General features: G+C 44.0%; 1 protein-coding gene across 3 annotated transcripts in view; it reads right to left on the bottom strand.

The window, feature by feature from the left end:
• Positions 1-11886, bottom strand: part of Tfap2d (transcription factor AP-2 delta) — a 64317-nt gene extending 52431 nt beyond the window's left edge. Inside the window, exons 1-3 of one of the 3 annotated variants that reach the window (NM_001401661.1) lie at positions 11616-11884; positions 10055-10552; positions 6546-6606 (exon numbers count right to left, since the gene is read on the bottom strand). In NM_001401661.1, the coding sequence (NP_001388590.1) occupies positions 6546-6606; positions 10055-10552; positions 11616-11654 (598 nt within the window). In that variant the 5' untranslated portion in view covers positions 11655-11884. Of the gene's footprint in view, positions 1-6545; positions 6607-10054; positions 10786-11615 lie in introns of those variants that run through there. The other 2 variants (NM_001106895.1, XM_039083189.2) reach the window with 2 other exon arrangements.
• Positions 11887-16843: the final 4957 nt, after the last annotated feature.

The following is a 16843-nucleotide window of genomic DNA, read 5'->3' as shown; positions in this document are numbered from 1 at the left end:
CACAGAATCTTTAAAGGGAATTTCTGTTGCTTTGATACGTGGCATCGTTGCAGCCTTGGGGAACTCTTCTTATTCTGGATAAAGATTGGGCAACTTGTAGAGTTTACATCAACTTGGGGAACCTTATATCTTTCTTCCCAGTGGGTTACTTTTCAGGAGGGCAGACAAAAAGTAAAGTCATGGTAATCAGGGTGTTGTATTTGTAAGGGAAATATCGATGTGGTGGAACCTAGCCAAGGGAACTGAGACCAACAGTGTTGAGGAGAACTCAGAGGACAATTAGAAGTGGATCTCACCAAGCCATCAACAACAGTCATTCTGTGTTCCCCATCAAGGTCATCCCTTACATATATTGGGAAATACTGATTTTTTTCTGTCCAGCAATCCAGCTGGGGATGACTTTGTTGACAGAGCCAGATAGGTCATTCAGAACTCCTCAGGAGTTCTCATCCTCTCCATAGAGAAGCAACGTACACAGAGAAAAATAGTACAGAGAAGTATTTCTACAGAGGCCAGTGCTTGTAAATTTGGAGAGAACTATTTCTTATGGATCTGTAAATTCTAATTCTAATAAGTAACTACATAAGCAGTCAAGAATTATCTCAAGAAGGCTTGGGGATTTAGCTCAGTGGTAGAGCGCCTGCCTGGCAAGCGCAAGGCCCTGGGTTCGGTCCTCAGCTCCAAAAAGAATTTTCTCAAGAACACTTGTCTGGGACTTGTTTTTATAATAAACAAACAAACAAACAAATAAAAGACACGGTTCTGCTGAAGTAACAGAAAGACATTAGCCACACCCTGTAGCTATGAGCACACTTGACACAGAACAACAGGTTTAGACTGTCCTTCATACTCTGTCCTTCATACTCTGGAAGATCCCGAACTGACTGAGGAAAGCTGGAACTGCATTTCTCTTGGTTAGCCAGGGGGATCTGTCCTTCTGCCTTCAAACCATAGGTTGATGGGACAAAAACACTGGTAATGAGGAGGAACTTGACCAAATTGCATGAAGAACACTCCTTTCTTAATCTGTCTCTATTCACTCCTGTTCCCCTTCCTGCTCTGTCTGATGAGGTGTCAGCAGCCTGAATAATGGTGCCCAACCTCAACTCTGTGGTGAGCAGCTGCCACATTACAGGATCAGTGCTATATTCATTTACCCATATATTCATTTACCCATAGTTTGTACCACAACTTAATGGGAAGCTAATCGCTATACACCTCTTCTCACCCCAGACTTGTAGAGCAGAGCAAAAGAGCAATGGGTATCTCTAAGGAGTTTCCATCCTACGGCCACCACCCCTAAGAGCACACCCAGTTGTGCCAAGAGGCTCCCTGGAGCCTCTGCAGGTGCGATCCATACTTCCTAGCCTGCTTAGCTCCCTAGGCCTCAGCAGCAGCTCTCAAAGTCACAGCACCTCAGCACTGCCCCGCCCCACTCCGCCAAACGTTGGTGTTGACATAATTAGACCAAATCTTAGGAGCTGAAATAAATGTTCTGTTCGCCTTACAGCCAAACAGATGTTTACAATTCAAATGAAAGAAATACAAACGGTAGGGATTTTTTTTCCTCCCCTTCTTCATCTCCAGTGATCGCTCTTTTTTTTTTTCCTTGACACATTAAAAATGTGTAAGCGGTTACAAGAGTTTCCCGTCCCTGTTTGTTTTGCGGTTTCATTTCCGCGAGGTACTCTTGTCCGATAGGTGGGTTAGGATCTTTTTGGACTGTTTTTTTTTCCCTCCAGCCTTTCTCCCTTTATCAGCTCTTCACCCCTGCTCCTGGGAAGCCCCTCCCCTATGGCGGCCGGTATTAATTGTATTCAAACAGCAAAAAGGTGGGGACTTAGCTCCCATCACGCAGGCCTTTGAGGGTGTGTCAGCAGCGAATTGTGCAATTCCGGAAGAAAGGTTGTGCTAGCAGTACAGGTGTAGCTACACCAAGCAGATGTAGCTTATTCCCGGAGTCAGTGCTACATTCCAGTAAAACAAAAGAAAGGGAACTGGGTACCAGATAGACCTCCCGGTGTCTCACAGTGTGTCCTGGTGTGTGCTTAGTGATTCAGGAATTAAGCATGAAGTACTTTGGGTCCTGGTGATATTCCCTGAGCAGGAAAGAATGAGGGGAATGGGGCAGGAGGAGGAGGAGGAGGAGGAGGAGGAGGAGGAGGAGGAGGAGGAGGAGGAGGAGGAGGAGGAGGAGGAGGAAGAGGAGGAGGAGGAGGAAGAGGAGGAGAAGGAGGAGCAAAACACCTTTCCTCGTGAAACTTAACTATCCAACAAACCACCAAGCTTCTAGATTTTTTGGTTGCATGCGGTTTTTGGAAGAGATTAAATTCAAGTCTAATTAGGTATGTGCATTTTAGCATTAAGGAGGCACATGAAGTTTCCAGTGTGTCATCTGCTCTATTTTCATTCACCAGGGTTGAAGAACCAAAGAGATGAGTTTGAGCCAGTGTAACTACAAGAGATTCAGGGTAACCCACTCACTGATGGGATTCTCTGACAAAGGAAAGGAGAGTAAGCTACCTTCTCTTTTGCCCCTTCCGGAAGCTGCTAGAAGGAGTGATCCCAAAGTCCAACCAAAGTCCCAGAAGACCAGGAGAGAACTAAAAAGCCAAAGCAAGGAGCATGTCCTTTCAAGGAAGGGCCAGAAAAACAAAGTCACTCTGTCCTATCCATTATTCGTAGAAAGGGGCGGCTGAAGCTAAAGCTGCATTTTGAAAAAGAAAATTAAATCAGATAATGTTTGCACAGCAGTATAAACGCCTCAGTCTTGGCTAGCAACTCACCTCAGCCGTCTGATATACCCAAGCTCCCTTAAAACTCGCAGAGTTCAAATCATATTAATTCCCCCCAAATGTTTTGATTCAAAGTAGTTTGTATTTTGTGTAGCCAAGGGCAATTGGGAAAGTGCTCCTGACTGCAAGTGGCCGGTGGGTTCTCTCTCTGCGTGGCCCAGAGGCTATAGGTATTTAAGCTTTGGAAATTAGCCTGGGGCTGCAAGGCGAGATGATCACAAAGCGAAACAAGGGCGCTGCCCCTCTACACTTTTTTCTCCCCCACCCCCACTTTTTTTTTTTTTTTTTTTTTTTTAGTTTGCCGTCCCGATTTCACAAGAGATCAGGGCCAAAATGTCACTTTCCACCCATATACAGGAATTCTGAGTGTTCGCATTTTCCTCAAGTATGTGAAGGGCAGAGGCCCTTTATCCAAGTGAACCGCGTATTGTGATTCCAACCTGACTCCATTCATGATTAGCTTAGTCACAGACTTGGTCCTCATCATTATTTTATTATTAAATACTCAGAAATAAAAGGGCTTGGGTGTCTGATAAAAGGGAGGGGCCCGAGGACGCCTCAGAAGAATCGCCAAGAAAAAAAGGACTGGGCCTTTCTTTCTTTCTTTCTTTCTTTCTTTCTTTCTTTCTTTCTTTTTTTTTAAATGATTAAAAACATAGGCGACTCCTGTAAATAGAAGCCCCGTTTCTTGGAGAGAGATGCCTTTTGAAACCCACTGTCTGAATATTCAACGAAGGCAAAGCTCCACTCTGTACGAACAACATTAATATGATCTCTGCAGAATTTGTTACTCAGAAATATTAACATATCAAAGACAACGCCCGAGGCCAAAGAAGCTATCGATACGCGTGTGCAGGGTAAAGTAAAGATTATTGGTTCTGATGGTCGGAGCGGCGGAGCTGCGGGCAAAATCGCGCACACCATTAACCGGGAGTGAGCGCGCAGGGAGCTGGGCCTCCGAGGCGGCCGCAAATATTTTATCTAGGTGGTAATTACCTCGCTGCTGCCTCCCCAGTCTGTCTACATTATCTTTTGGCTATCAGGCCTTCGTTTACAAGGGGAAGAAATGTAATTGACACTTAACAAAGTGAGTCTGAGAAATGACACTTCGTTCTTTACTACAAATTTGGGGACCAATGACTCCCCATCCCTCCACCCTTCTGCAAGCCAGGCCAGCTTCTTTCTATCCCCCTCAGGTAGCACAACTTGGCAGGTATCTTTGCTCAAGGCAGATCCTGAGGAGGAGTGCCTTGAGAAGTGAAATATATTTTTCCTAATATTGTAAATGCTGGATACCACAGGAATGTAAATATAGCCAAGAACTTAATAAAAGAGAGAAAACGAGGAAACAAAAAGACTACTTTAACAGAGGCCAGCCTGTGAGGGATAGATTGGAAAAGTAACAGATATTGTCACCATAGGAGGGATGGGAACTTAACACTTAACTGTTCTATTTCTGATGAACCTGAGAGAAGCTGAGTTAGCGATTTAAGAGTTCTCTGCGTGCAGTCATGCCAATAGAGAGACTTTTTTTTTCCTGGGTATTTTGACATGAGGGGACTTGCCAACACTGACAAAATATAAAAGTCCTTGCTATCCATTTGGAAATTGTGAACACTGATAGCTAGAGCACTCCTGTGGTCTTCCCCCATCCCCCACACTCATCTCTCTAGAGCGCAGATTGTTCCCGTCCTGTAAGACATGTAGAAATGGACAAAAATACTCAGATGCTTGGATCCGAACTACTCAGAGGTGGGTGGGTTACAGATTTTGTTGGTGCGTAACTCCGAAGTTCCAGGTCCTTTCCCTTGGGAATTGCACTTTTCTCCTACATAATCAAAGCTTGGTTCAAAATAACAGACCAAGGGAAGGATGCTAAAAGATGAAACAAATAGGTACTGAATTGTAAAAGAACAAGAAAACGTCACTTCAGGAGTTGTAATAAGGTAAGAAGTGTTTTCTTCCGTCTTTTAGACACCTCAAAGCTTAGCTCCTCTTGAATGGCCAGATGAAAGGGAGACGTTACCTTACTGTCCCTGGAAACTTTATTGACTCCACATCAACTATAGTTCCATCGCCCAGCCTGGAATTCATCCTGTCAGCTGTGCTACAATCATTTGGATGTGACAGTCAAGCATCGGGAGGGGTATTTTACCAAGTACCAACCAGAATATACAAACCGCGGCGGCGGAAAGCTCTCTCTCAGCAGCGGGCTGTTCCCTAATTAGTGGCGCTGTCCTTCAGCACCACGGTGCCTGTGCGCGCCCTGAGCGCTTGGCCTCACCTTTACTGTATTTTACTGTATTTGCTTCCCAACAGACTCCAATCAGCAAGACTTGACAAGCCCCCCTCTCACGGTATATGCTTTATTTGTCCAAAAGTTGTGAATAGTTAAATTTAACATTTATAAACCTGTCTCTGTTTCATGTCATTTCAATATGGCTGAATACAGACAGACCTGACTGGAAAGTTTAGCAGCATCCCTTTTAAATATATATATATGAAGTGATAACTATACGCTTTGAAACCTCAAAAGTGTGAAACAACAGATTCGAATAATCCTTTTAAATTTGACATACAGTGCAGTCACATGCTTTTTGAACAGCCAAGTTCCAAAAGATAAGTGCTCTTTGTTTTCTCTCTTACTGTTAATAGTGGATACAGGGTCATGAAACCTGTGTTTCAACACAAAATATTCCATTGTTTTCAAAGCGTGCATTTCTCCCTCCCAAAAAAAAAAAAAAAAAACAAATCATTCAACTAACTTTGAAAGAAATGGGGATGGACTAAGGGACCATTACTTGGTACCATCAGAAGTTTAGCAGTTTGGTAACTAGAGACAACTGTGGCCCTGAAGCAGGAATTAGTTTTGGTGAATAGGCTGTCTTATTAATTCGTAGGAAGTTGGAATAACAGCTGGTCCCTCTTGCCTCATGCGCTCCTCGGGTTACTGGGCATGCTAGAAAAATAAACTTCAGAGGCTCTGGGTACAGTTAAGCAGCAAAGCCAGTAAAAATCTGTACTGCCTTGAGGCCCTGTGAATGTCATAGTTCAAAACCTTTTGTCAAAATGGAACATCTGAGATACAGTCCCCTTCAGTGCCTTACCCCCCTTTCCAACGCTATGGGTAACTCTCTGGATTCAGATGTTTTCCTCAACAGATGGGAACAAGAAAGCTTTATCCAGTACACTTAACACTAACACTACCTCCTCCTCCCCACCCTCCTTTAAAGAAAGAAATGTTCTGGACGTTTCAAAAAATAATAAGGCAGCTACGATATTGGTGACTCATTAGCCTCCTGGAAAGCCTCAGTGATACAGCCTTTCACTGGGTCCCCTAAGGCCCATAGCTAACACCATCACCCCAAACACACAGGCTGTGGCTAGCACATTAGGTCTAAAAGAAACCAGAAATCCTGTTCCAGGATGTGGTACGGGTGAAGGGAAAGAAGTGTGAAAACTTTTTTTTTAAACCCCAGTAATTTTCTCCCTAACTTTGATGCTGTCACCATTCTGTGAGGAGTAGTAGAGAGCTCTCAGCATAAGTGGGCTCACCCAGCACTCAAGTGTCAATGGAAGAAAGAAGCCTTTTAAATGTAGATATGCCTGTGTGGACCAAGAATAATTGACTAACATAATTCTTTTCTTAATCATCAGGCAAAGAATCTGATGTTTACAAGTCTCCCCAGATCTTCAAAACAAAGACACAGATTAGAGACTAATATTTGAGGCCAAGACAGTCCTACTCACCTCTTCTTATCACACCCCCTTGGCCGTTGAGGACAATCCCACACTGGGCTTCCACAGAACCCTTTAGAAAAGAAGAAAGAAATAGAAGCATTCAAATATCGTAGGCATGACCCTGTGGATGAAGTATTTTAGACTAGCCTACCCCTGACTCCTTCTCAGGAGACCATTCGAAACACCATAGAGCTGGGACAAGCTTAACAGCAAACAGAATTTTAAGGAAAACAATAATAATAAAAATAAACAGCCCCAAACCCTTCAATCTAAAAGTTCTATTCATCTGAAGGTATGCATTTCACTTCCCTCCCCAATATCACACTTTAGAAGCCTTAAGAGGTTTTCCTTTGGGCACACAGGAACGAGAAGCACTTTGAGTCTCATAGACAGCGTATACTCAGACACATGTTCATCAAGAAAATTATAGCTTAAGTGTCAAGTGTGGGACGGGAGGGTAAGAGGAAGAATTTTCACATGGTGGAATCAGAATATCTTTTGAGGATTCTGTTTACCCCCAAAGCAGGAGCAACCACACAAGCCTATCCAAAATCCGCCTGGTGGAGGAAACAACTTCAGGCTCACTCCCCACAGATCCCTAGGTTCCCAAGGTGTTGAGTGATCATTTGAACTAGAAAACTGGAAAGGGTTTGCTCCCTTTTTATTAAAGAAAAATAAAATTTTCTCCCTTTGTCTGTCTTTTCCCCCCGTCAGAATCAAAATGTGTTAAAAGCTCATTTTCCTTTACAAACAAACGAGGTATTGGACATGAAAGAGGCCTTGAAGGGTGTTAACCTACCCAACAGCCCGTGAAGAGTTAAGTAAATGCGGAGAGAGTCGGTGCATAATAAAAACCCACTTTACAAAACAACCTTTACAGCCCTGGCTCCCTTTTGCCTCCCCATTTTCACCATATTGAGGCAGGCCTGTAAGACCCCCCTTTTCAACCTACTCACCAGCTCTTTCTTATTTTAAATGTTCTGCCTTAAAGTGATTATCAAATCAATATGAAAAAAAAAAACTTGGAGACTGAGCATAAATTAGAGCGGTGATGGGAAAAGGTGTGACAGTTTCCTTTGTTGGCCATAGCAAATCTTTTTAGGGGACTCAAAGATGGGACTGAAGCCACAGGACCGTTTGCATCTGTTAGGCAGACTTAGACCGCCCTCCAAACCGTTGGACTTTCACTTAAAATTCTGTGCAGGGAAAAGTATATTTACATTTGTTGCATTTGAAATGAGGCATATGCTGATGAATGTTTTAAAAAGGGAGAAATAAAAGGAGAGAGACAGGTTTTTTCCCCACACACTCCCTCCTCACTTCTTGTTTTAAATGTAGCCATGGCTCTTTCTTTCTCATTCTGCCAAGTACATCCAGAAGAGTAGAATAACTTTATAGATTTATAAGCTTGTCCTACTATTCATACACATCACAATCCACGCACTGGCATACACCTACAGAGAGGTCTTTATGACCATACGTGCAGACACCGAACAGCACAATCTTCCATCTAGGATTTTAAAAGTGTTTCCTTCCTCAGTAATGATTCATGTTACTCCAACAAGAATGGTACAAAGAAAAGAAATAATAAATGTATAAGAGATGGGCTGAAATAAAGATTTATAACAGATATTTCGAGTGTAAAAGGTAAAGAAAACCAAGCTCTCCAAGGAAGCGGACTAATTTTCCTCTCTCTGACGCACTGTTAAGATGCTTATTTTCCTAGAAGAAACAAATCTTGGCCTCATCACTTAACAAACTTTCCCCCCTCATAAGTAAAACATGTTGTTTGGTCAGATGACATTGCATAAATGACCAGTTGAATGGCACTAAGTCGAAAATTGGATAAACTACGGTGTCCTTTTGCACAGGATTCTGCCTTTGTCTGGTGCTTGCAAATGTTCTAATCCTCTCTTTTGAAAAATGCCCAGCTTTGTGCCTAGCACAGAAAAAAAATTTGTACAGATACAAAAAAATCAGCAACAGACGTGGCTATTAAAAGGAGTAAATAGGTTTTAGTTGAACTAAGCATTGAATGGCATATTTTTTCCCCTTCTGAGACATAAGGGGATCCTGGGGAAAATGTTAAAAAATGCCCTAAGCGTATAAAATTATTTTGTGAATATCACTGTATAAGGTCAAAGTTTTAGGAGCGAAATCTTTTTTCGTGTGCATGAATCTTGTAGTTCTGGCTCCTTGTTGGAATTGTTAGGGCTTCCACTTTAATTTAAAATTAATCTCTTGCTCAGGGGTAGAGGAAGAGGGAAGATATTCCGTGCGCAACAAGAGATCTCTTCAGTCTCCAAGTTGTGCTCCTGGAATATCTTCCCAATCTTCAGGAGAATGTGGTAGCAGATTTTGTGCAGACAGAAAAAAGAAGGACTTGCCCTGGGCAGAGATGTGCCTTCCACTAAAAGAAAGTTCCAGTTTGACTTCTGGGTTCTTACTCTAGATCTCAGAGTTTTCTTATTTGATGTGTGTCTAAGACAATGGGATCACTTAATTAAAATTTCTGTTGTTGGAAATGAATGTGGAAACCGGGTAAGAAAGTAGGAGAGTTGATTAAGTGGTGGACTCTGCGGTGTCTTAATTAGTTTACACCCTCTCTCCTTCCTCTCCTTCCTTTCTTCTTATCCTCCTGTCTTTCTTTTTCTCCTTCCTGCTTTTTCTCTCTTTGTCTCCCTTCTTTTGTTTACTCATTTTTGACAGCATAATGAGTTGCATCTTACGTAAGATTGTAAGATTGTAAGATAGAGAAAGACTAAAGCATTCTGTGGGGCTACAAGCTTGTGTATGCTCAGGAACAGAGAAACACAACTATACCTTGGCGAAGGGTATTGTGCAGATTATTTTATTGGGGCTTTTTTGAAGCTGTCATTGGTGGTTCCTTTCTTGACATAGCAATCTGATATGTTTGTGAAACTTTGGCTCAGGCTTGTGATTCCAACAATTTTCTGAGAACAAACAACTTCCCTCCCCTGAACTCACCCCGAGAGACTCCCCTAAAGGTTCTGTCTAGGCCAAAGCTGGAGACCCTGCAAATTATGGAAATTGAGGATACAATTGATTGGTCGTCAGCTTTTAGGAATCTTATTCTGGGACCTCTAGATTCAAACACAGCTCCACTGATCTCACACACCTATCCTCCCAGTGTCAGAAATGTAGATTCACAAAAGACTTCTGATGACTGGCTCCAGGAAAGGACCTCAGCTATTGATCCAATGAGAGGAACCAAGTGGGCACAGTCCTCCTGTAATTTCATGACTTTCACTAAGTCGTGTGTGTGTGTGTGTGTGTGTGTGTGTGTGTGTGTGTGTGTGTTCGCGCGCGCACGTGCCTGTGTGTGTGTGTGTGTGTGTGTGTGTGTGTGTGTGTGTGTGAGAGAGAGAGAGAGAGAGAGAGAGAGAGAGAGAGAGAGAGAGAGAGAGAGAGAGAGACTTAGAGCTAGAGCATTAACAGAGAGCGGGAGGGGGAGGGCAAGGGGAGGGCGCAGACAAATCCGCTGCACGCTTATTTACCTGCAAGTCGTCGGCTCCCGCGGCGGCCAGCCCCAGGCTGGGCCCTGGCAGGAGTCTTTGATCTGGGTGCATTCCATACTGAGAGCCATGGCTCATGAGGGACAGGTCGTGGCGGCGGTAGGCATCGAGGCAGCCCAGCTCCCGCCTCTGCTCGTCCAGGCAGGAGGACTTGAGAGCCCGCGCATTGTGCAGGTTAATAAAGTCGGTGGGCTCCCCGTGGTGAATCTGCTGGTAGTACTGTTGTGAGTGGTGGAGCGAGTTCAGAGAGTAGGCGTCGGGGGTGACCGCCGGGTGGCTGTGCTGGAACTCGTAATGGAAGGACTGGTGGTGGAGCGGGGTGTACTGGTGGTTAGTGGAGAAGTAGGGGGACGCAAACTCGGTGCCGGTGGTAGAGTAAGTTAAAGGAGAGGAGGAGGAATAGGCAACCGTGGAATTGGCTACGGACTCCAGACAGCCAAGCTGCATCAAACGGTAGCTGTTTGATCCGTCGTGACGTATCTGGAAGGAAGAGGGGGAAAGGGGAGAGCAGAAAAACTTGAGGTTTGTCATTTTGCAACCAAGGCGCCACTCTCCCAGAGTCAGGAGCTTTCCCTGGCTTTCCCTAGGAGAAGGAGAGAGCGTGCGCTGGGCTCCGGAGAGCAGCCGGACTCAGAGAGTGCCTTCACCAAGCAGACTTCGCTAACAGTTGAACTGGGGGTGGGCGGCCCCGTCTTCACAGTGGAGAGAGCGGGGTGGGGTGGGGGCAATCCCCCACCCTATATAGGTGCGGGAGACATTACACATGCACACACAGTTTCACAGACAGACAGAGAGACAGAAGAGACAGACTCACACACACTCACACACACACACACCCTTCAATTCCCAACTTGTGCCTGGAGCTAGGCTTCAGAGTCAGGTTTGCAGGTGACTAGGGGTTTCGGGGAGCCGGGGAGTCCACACAGAGAATTCTAGGCTGCATCTCGCTGCTCCAGCCAGACCCTAGCACCGAAATGCCTCCTGGCCATGCAGAGATGTTCAGCCTGGGCTGCTCAAAAAAGATCATCCCACATATATAAATGTATATATACATATACATTGAAAATCCCAGTCCGTGCAAATTGTTAAACTTGCTCGCCTCCGTAGCCACTTGTGTACCATTCCTCGAATAAATCCCTTCCGAAAGGGCTGCGTTGCGTTCTTCTCCATCCCCTCCTCGTCCACCTACCGCCCCCCATCAGTCCCCTTTCTTTGCTTTTTGGAGAATCCTTTCTGTGTCTCTAGCTTTCTCCTCTTCCCCACTTATTGTTAGGATTATGTTTCTCCCTCATTACGGCAAATAGTGCTTAACGTGGAGGAGAGTTGCCCTCCCTGGCGACAGATGTCATAACGAACTTTCTCCCGTTCCCTTCCGTAACTTCTCCGGAAAGCCAGATTATAATTAAACGTAACGGTCCAATATAGATTAGAGGCAGGGGAAGCTGCCACCACCGCCGCCACCACCGCCGCCGCCACACACTCACACACTCACACACACTCACACACGCGCGCGCGCTCACAAAAAAAAAAAAAGTAATAATACCTCGGCATCGTGGACTAGTCCGGGAAAGGTAGTTGACATGTTGGGTTTCTCCAAAAGCTTACGATGCAATTTCCCCCTCCAAAAAAAGAATCAGGAAAAAAAATCCAAAACTTCTTGTATTTTCCAATTTTTTTAAAGGAAGAAAAAAATGTTCCGTAGATAGAGATCTAAACTGTAATGGTTTTGCCCGGATCAGATAGCTCCTTGCCTCGTACCCACTTAAAAACCTGTAGGAACAAAATTTTCCCTCTGCACAAAAGCAGCTCCCTGGAACAGATTTTGTACTTGCTGAGAATTTCTTTGGCTGATGTCGTAGGTCCCTTGGTAATATAGAAGTTTTGAAAATTAAGCATCAGCACTGAGAACGGGAGGACAATAGGCAGAAGAGATTTATCCCATGAGACAAGGAATAAATATTGTATCTTCGCCTAATAAGGAACTGGGGGTTCTTTCAACATTTTTATCCATTTTCCACAACCTTTATCATGCTTTTCTATACCGACTGAGGTGGGGACGCTTCTCTGCAGAGAGCATTTACACATTTTTATTGTGAAGATAGAAATCTACCCCCAATACATGCAGGTTACAGACAGAAATATATATTAATTAAACCTTTCTTTTACATGACTGAGGATTTGTTCCTATTGGTTCCACTCCCTGGATGCTGAAAGCTGATTTTTTTTTTCCAACAGGCATTGGAATCAGCCTTGCCTAGTTGGGATGTCTGCCTTCTTCCAAATGAAAACAATACCCTTTTCCCCCTCGTATTTACGTTGAATTTCTGTTCTTCCTCCTTGAAAGGCAAAACCAGGTGGTGGCTAACATTTTTTAAACAGTTTTTAAGACAAATACACATGACGGACAGTCTTAAGTTTCTGTTGCAAAGAAGTGGGGCACCTGGAAAAATGAAAGAGAATAAAGCTATGGGAAGATACTACACACTTAAGCAAATGCCTTTCACTCCCCAACCCAACGTATTTTCCCCCTTTCGTGTTTTTTCCCTTTCTTGTAAACAGTGGGTTTTTTGTTTGTTTTGTTTTGTTTTTGTTTGTTTGCCTCTCTCTCTCTCTCTCTCTCTCTCTCTCTCTCTCTCTCTCTCTCTCTCTCAGAAGGTGGAGATGGACCATTCAATAATGGAAGCAGATATACTTTAACACCATTACTCCTAAGTAGCCCCTAAATACATTATGATTTACAAAGGGGGTGCTGGAAAGGGACAGCAACACACACACACACACACACACACACACGCACACACACACACACACACACCCCTATTACCATTTCTTGATAGGTTTCTAACTTTCAAACAGTTTTAGAGTTATACTTCATCCAAAAATTAGGCTGATCTACTGAGTTATCCAATGTTTTGAAGGTGTGTGTGTGTGTGTGTGTGTGTGTGTGTGTGTGTGTGCATACACTCGATGGCAACAAGCTCAAAACATAGAGGCTCTGCAAGGTTTTATCAACAAACTTGCCTGTGCAAGGGGGAAAAAAAATCCAAAACCTGGCGGGCTGGCTCGCCCCACTGGCTCATCTCAGAGATAGACAGGGTAATTCAGTCTTAATTGCTATTTCATTTGGTTCGCTTTTAAGTGTTTAAGCTGAGAAGGTGTCTTAATAACAAGCCGCAGGCAAACAGACATGTAGCTTTTTTTTTTTTTTGGTTGGGGGTTTGGGAGGGTTTATTAGGGCATGCACATGCAGGGTAGCTGGGGCTGTCACTCAGAGCTTTTGGCTCTATACAAATGGACAAGGACACATGACAAGAATTAAAATGCATTGTCTGCAATAGAGATCCGAGATGCCTCGCTTCCACACAGGATCAGCAGCCAATATTTGCTCCCCATGTCAAGATGGACTTATCCCCACTCCCCACCCTAAAATTCCACATCCTAGTCTATAGAAGGCTTTTCAGGCAAGGCCAGTGAGGATGAGAATGAAGAATATAGGACTTGGTCTTTAAGTAGGAGAGAAAGAGGAACACTGTTGGTACTTAGAGCCTGTGTCCCCAAACACTTGCATTAGAGTCTTTGTTTGCTAGTTCTGAGCCCAGTTCTCATAGCTTATCCACAGTGGACACAGATAATATGATCATACACAGTTGTCCATAGCGGCTGGAGACTGTTCCTATGACCTCACCTCAGATTTCTTGCCCCCGAGAAAGTTCAGCTTCATCCCCACTAAAAGAGTATGGAGGAGGACCTCCTACATACCTTGTGAATGATAAGACACTTTTGTTAATTTCCTAAGGAGTCTGCATTCAAATAAGAAAGGGTAGTACCTTCTCAGACAAGTCAAACCCATTTGTCCTCAACACTCCCAACTGCCAAGAATGTCTGTCGTCACTTAAGGTGAAGGGCCTTTTACTTTTAGCTTATGTCCAAGGAGAGGATGCACAACCTTCTCTTCTAGGACAACCAGGGGGCTCAGGAAAGCATGACTGCCTTAGCTTGCTGTGGAGCAACATTGATCAACTCCCAGAAACGGCGATCGGACAGCACCTCTCTTCAAAATGAGTCTCATGATGCTCTTGATAATGAAGTTTACAGCCTATCATGGGGTACCTTCTAGCTGCTTCTCCTGTCTGAATCCTTCGTGACGTTTCTGAATTGCTGGCAGTTGTAACTCTCTGTTGCTTTCCCAAGCAATACCTACACCACTTCCCTGAGTGGGTTTTAAGTAACCCAACAAAAGATATGCAGGGTTTCTTTATGTTAAGCTGCTGAACACTTTTGGGCTTAGGAGGAAACTGAAGGTCATAGAGTGAGAGAGATATTTAAATACACCCAAGGGAGATGCAACAGGGAGGAGAACATCTAGACTTTTTTTTTTTTATAGATCTATTTTGGCTCTGTTGGAGCTTGTTCATCTTCCCCCCCAAGTTCGCATTTCTTCTTCCATCAGCGTCATAGACGAATGGAACTTCAGTTGGTCAACTGTTTCCTCCCACCTACATCAACTTTAAATACAAAAGAGCGTTTTACTCTGAAAGCATAGTTGGAGAAATCATCTGTGCCATATGCACTAACTGGTCAGTATTCCCTCCCATCTGCTCTGGGGTTGCTCAGTGTGCCTCTTTTATAATTAAATTCATCGGGGCAGGTGTGCAGCCACTGGATTTGTTTCTGGCAGACATCTCCCCCCCTCCCATTCTCCTCTCATCCAATTAATAGTCTTGAGCAATTAATAAGTGACATCTTGCTTGACCCAGAGACTGGGCTTTTCAGCAAAGTTAATTCCTCTTTTTTTTTTTTTTTTCTTTTCTGGTTTTGCTCCTTTCTTGGAGAGTGATTGGCTACACATTCTCCAGGGGGTGTTATAATTGAATTAGCTGGCCACAGCATGTTGGATTCATGGTGACAGGCTGCCTGGGGCCCCTTCTAAAGGGAAACTGGTGGTGTTCATCCTGGTCTCAGCTAGAGGCCAGTTGCATACCTACTCAAAATAGTACACAAGAACATGAGACAATCTTGCCAGTTGACACCTCCTGAGAAGGAGAGATCTCTGTTAGCAGCCATGCTTTTCTTCCCCTGTCTGCTTCTCCTGTCCTGTCTCACGGAAGGGATTACCCAACAAAATCTTCTGTGTGTGTGTGTGTGTGTGTGTGTGTGTGTGTGTGTGTGTGTAAAAACCTTGGTTAGGAGTCAGAGTTGGAAGAATAGTTGAGGAAATTGAAGTTCCTTTTCCTGAGACTCTAGGAGATTACAATGCATTTTGTTTCAGTTTGGATCCATTCTAAAGCATTTTCATTGCAAGGATGTGTACCTCCTGTAAGTTTGAGGTTAGCAAGCAATTAGCAGTCCCATACCTCAGCTCCTATCCCTAATTTTAAAAAGTTTTTTAAGCTTTCTTTTTCTTCATCCTGCTCCCCCACCCCTTTCCCTACTTGGGGCTTTCTTAGCAATTTGTTTGGGTCATATTAAATAGAGTGATGATTGCAATTATTTAGTATGATTTATCCTGTGTGTGTGTGTGTGTGTGTGTGTGTGTGTGTGTGTGTGTGTGTGTGTGCTGGAATCAAAGTCAGGCTTTAAACTAAGTATATTGTCTACTACAGAGCCACAGTACTAACTTCTATTTGGGCAATTTCTACCACCCTCTCACACTCAGATACATTTACCAAAAGGATCTATATCTTCTTTTCTAGTCTGTCCCTTTCTATCTGCATTTGCCAGCACTGCTTCCCCCCTCTTTCTTCATTCCTTTCTCTCTTTCTCCTTCTCCTTCTCCTTCTCCTTCTCCTCCTCCTCCTTCCTCTTCCCCTTCCTCTTCCCCTTCCTCTTCCCCTTCCTCTTTCCCTTCTTCTTCCCCTTCTTCTTCTTCTTCTTCTTCTTCTTCTTCTTCTTCTTCTTCTTCTTCTTCTTCTTCTTCTTCTTCTTCTTCTTCTTCTTCTTCTCCTTCTCCTTCTCCTTCTCCTTCTCCTTCTCCTTCTCCTTCTCCTTCTTCTCCTCCTCCTTCTCCTCCTCCTTCCTCTTCCCCTTCCTCTTCCCCTTCCTCTTCCCCTTCTTCTTCCCCTTCTTCTTCTTCTTCTTCTTCTTCTTCTTCTTCTTCTTCTTCTTCTTCTTCTTCTTCTTCTTCTTCTTCTTCTTCTTCTTCTTCTTCTTCTTCTCCTCCTCCTCCTCCTCCTCCTCCTCCTCCTCCTCCTCCTCCTCCTCCTCCTCCTCTTCCTCCTCCTCCTCCTTCTTCTTCTTCTTCTTCTTCTTCTTCTTCTTCTTCTTCTTCTTCTTCTTCTTCTTCTTCTTCTTCTTCTTCTTTTGGAGGAAAGTAGAGGGAAGATTGATCCATTAATGTTATGCCTTAAGCAAGTATCCGTGTGCATTGTCTAAGAATGGAATTCAGTGTAATCTACTGCACTGGTGCATGTAGCCTCACAACCCAGGCATGCATGTGCACAATCAGAGACATTTTCCATTGTCACAGAGCCCCTGGCTTCTACATTCTTCTTGGTGAGAACAACAAGAGAACAATGTACCCCCCAAAGGTAGACAGGATGCTTGGCACACAAAGCAGCAGAGTGCTCAGTGGTTGAAATGTCTATCCCACAGCTACTAGCAAGAAGTACTTGTTTGAAATCTGTGGGCCCTCCTATTGCTTTTCACCTCTGTGATGCCTTGAGATGAACATAAAAATGGTCAATGTTAGAGCAAAGAACAGTTGAAAGACCTCAATGCCCTATCTTGCTCTGACTTCATTTCCCCATAGGAACTCCTCTTCGATGATTCCAA

Source organism: Rattus norvegicus, chromosome 9 (assembly GCF_036323735.1).
Source record: "Rattus norvegicus strain BN/NHsdMcwi chromosome 9, GRCr8, whole genome shotgun sequence".
NCBI classification, from domain to species: Eukaryota; Metazoa; Chordata; class Mammalia; order Rodentia; family Muridae; genus Rattus; species Rattus norvegicus.
Note: the sequence above shows the minus strand (reverse complement) of the source record. Positions and strands in the feature narration are given on the sequence as shown.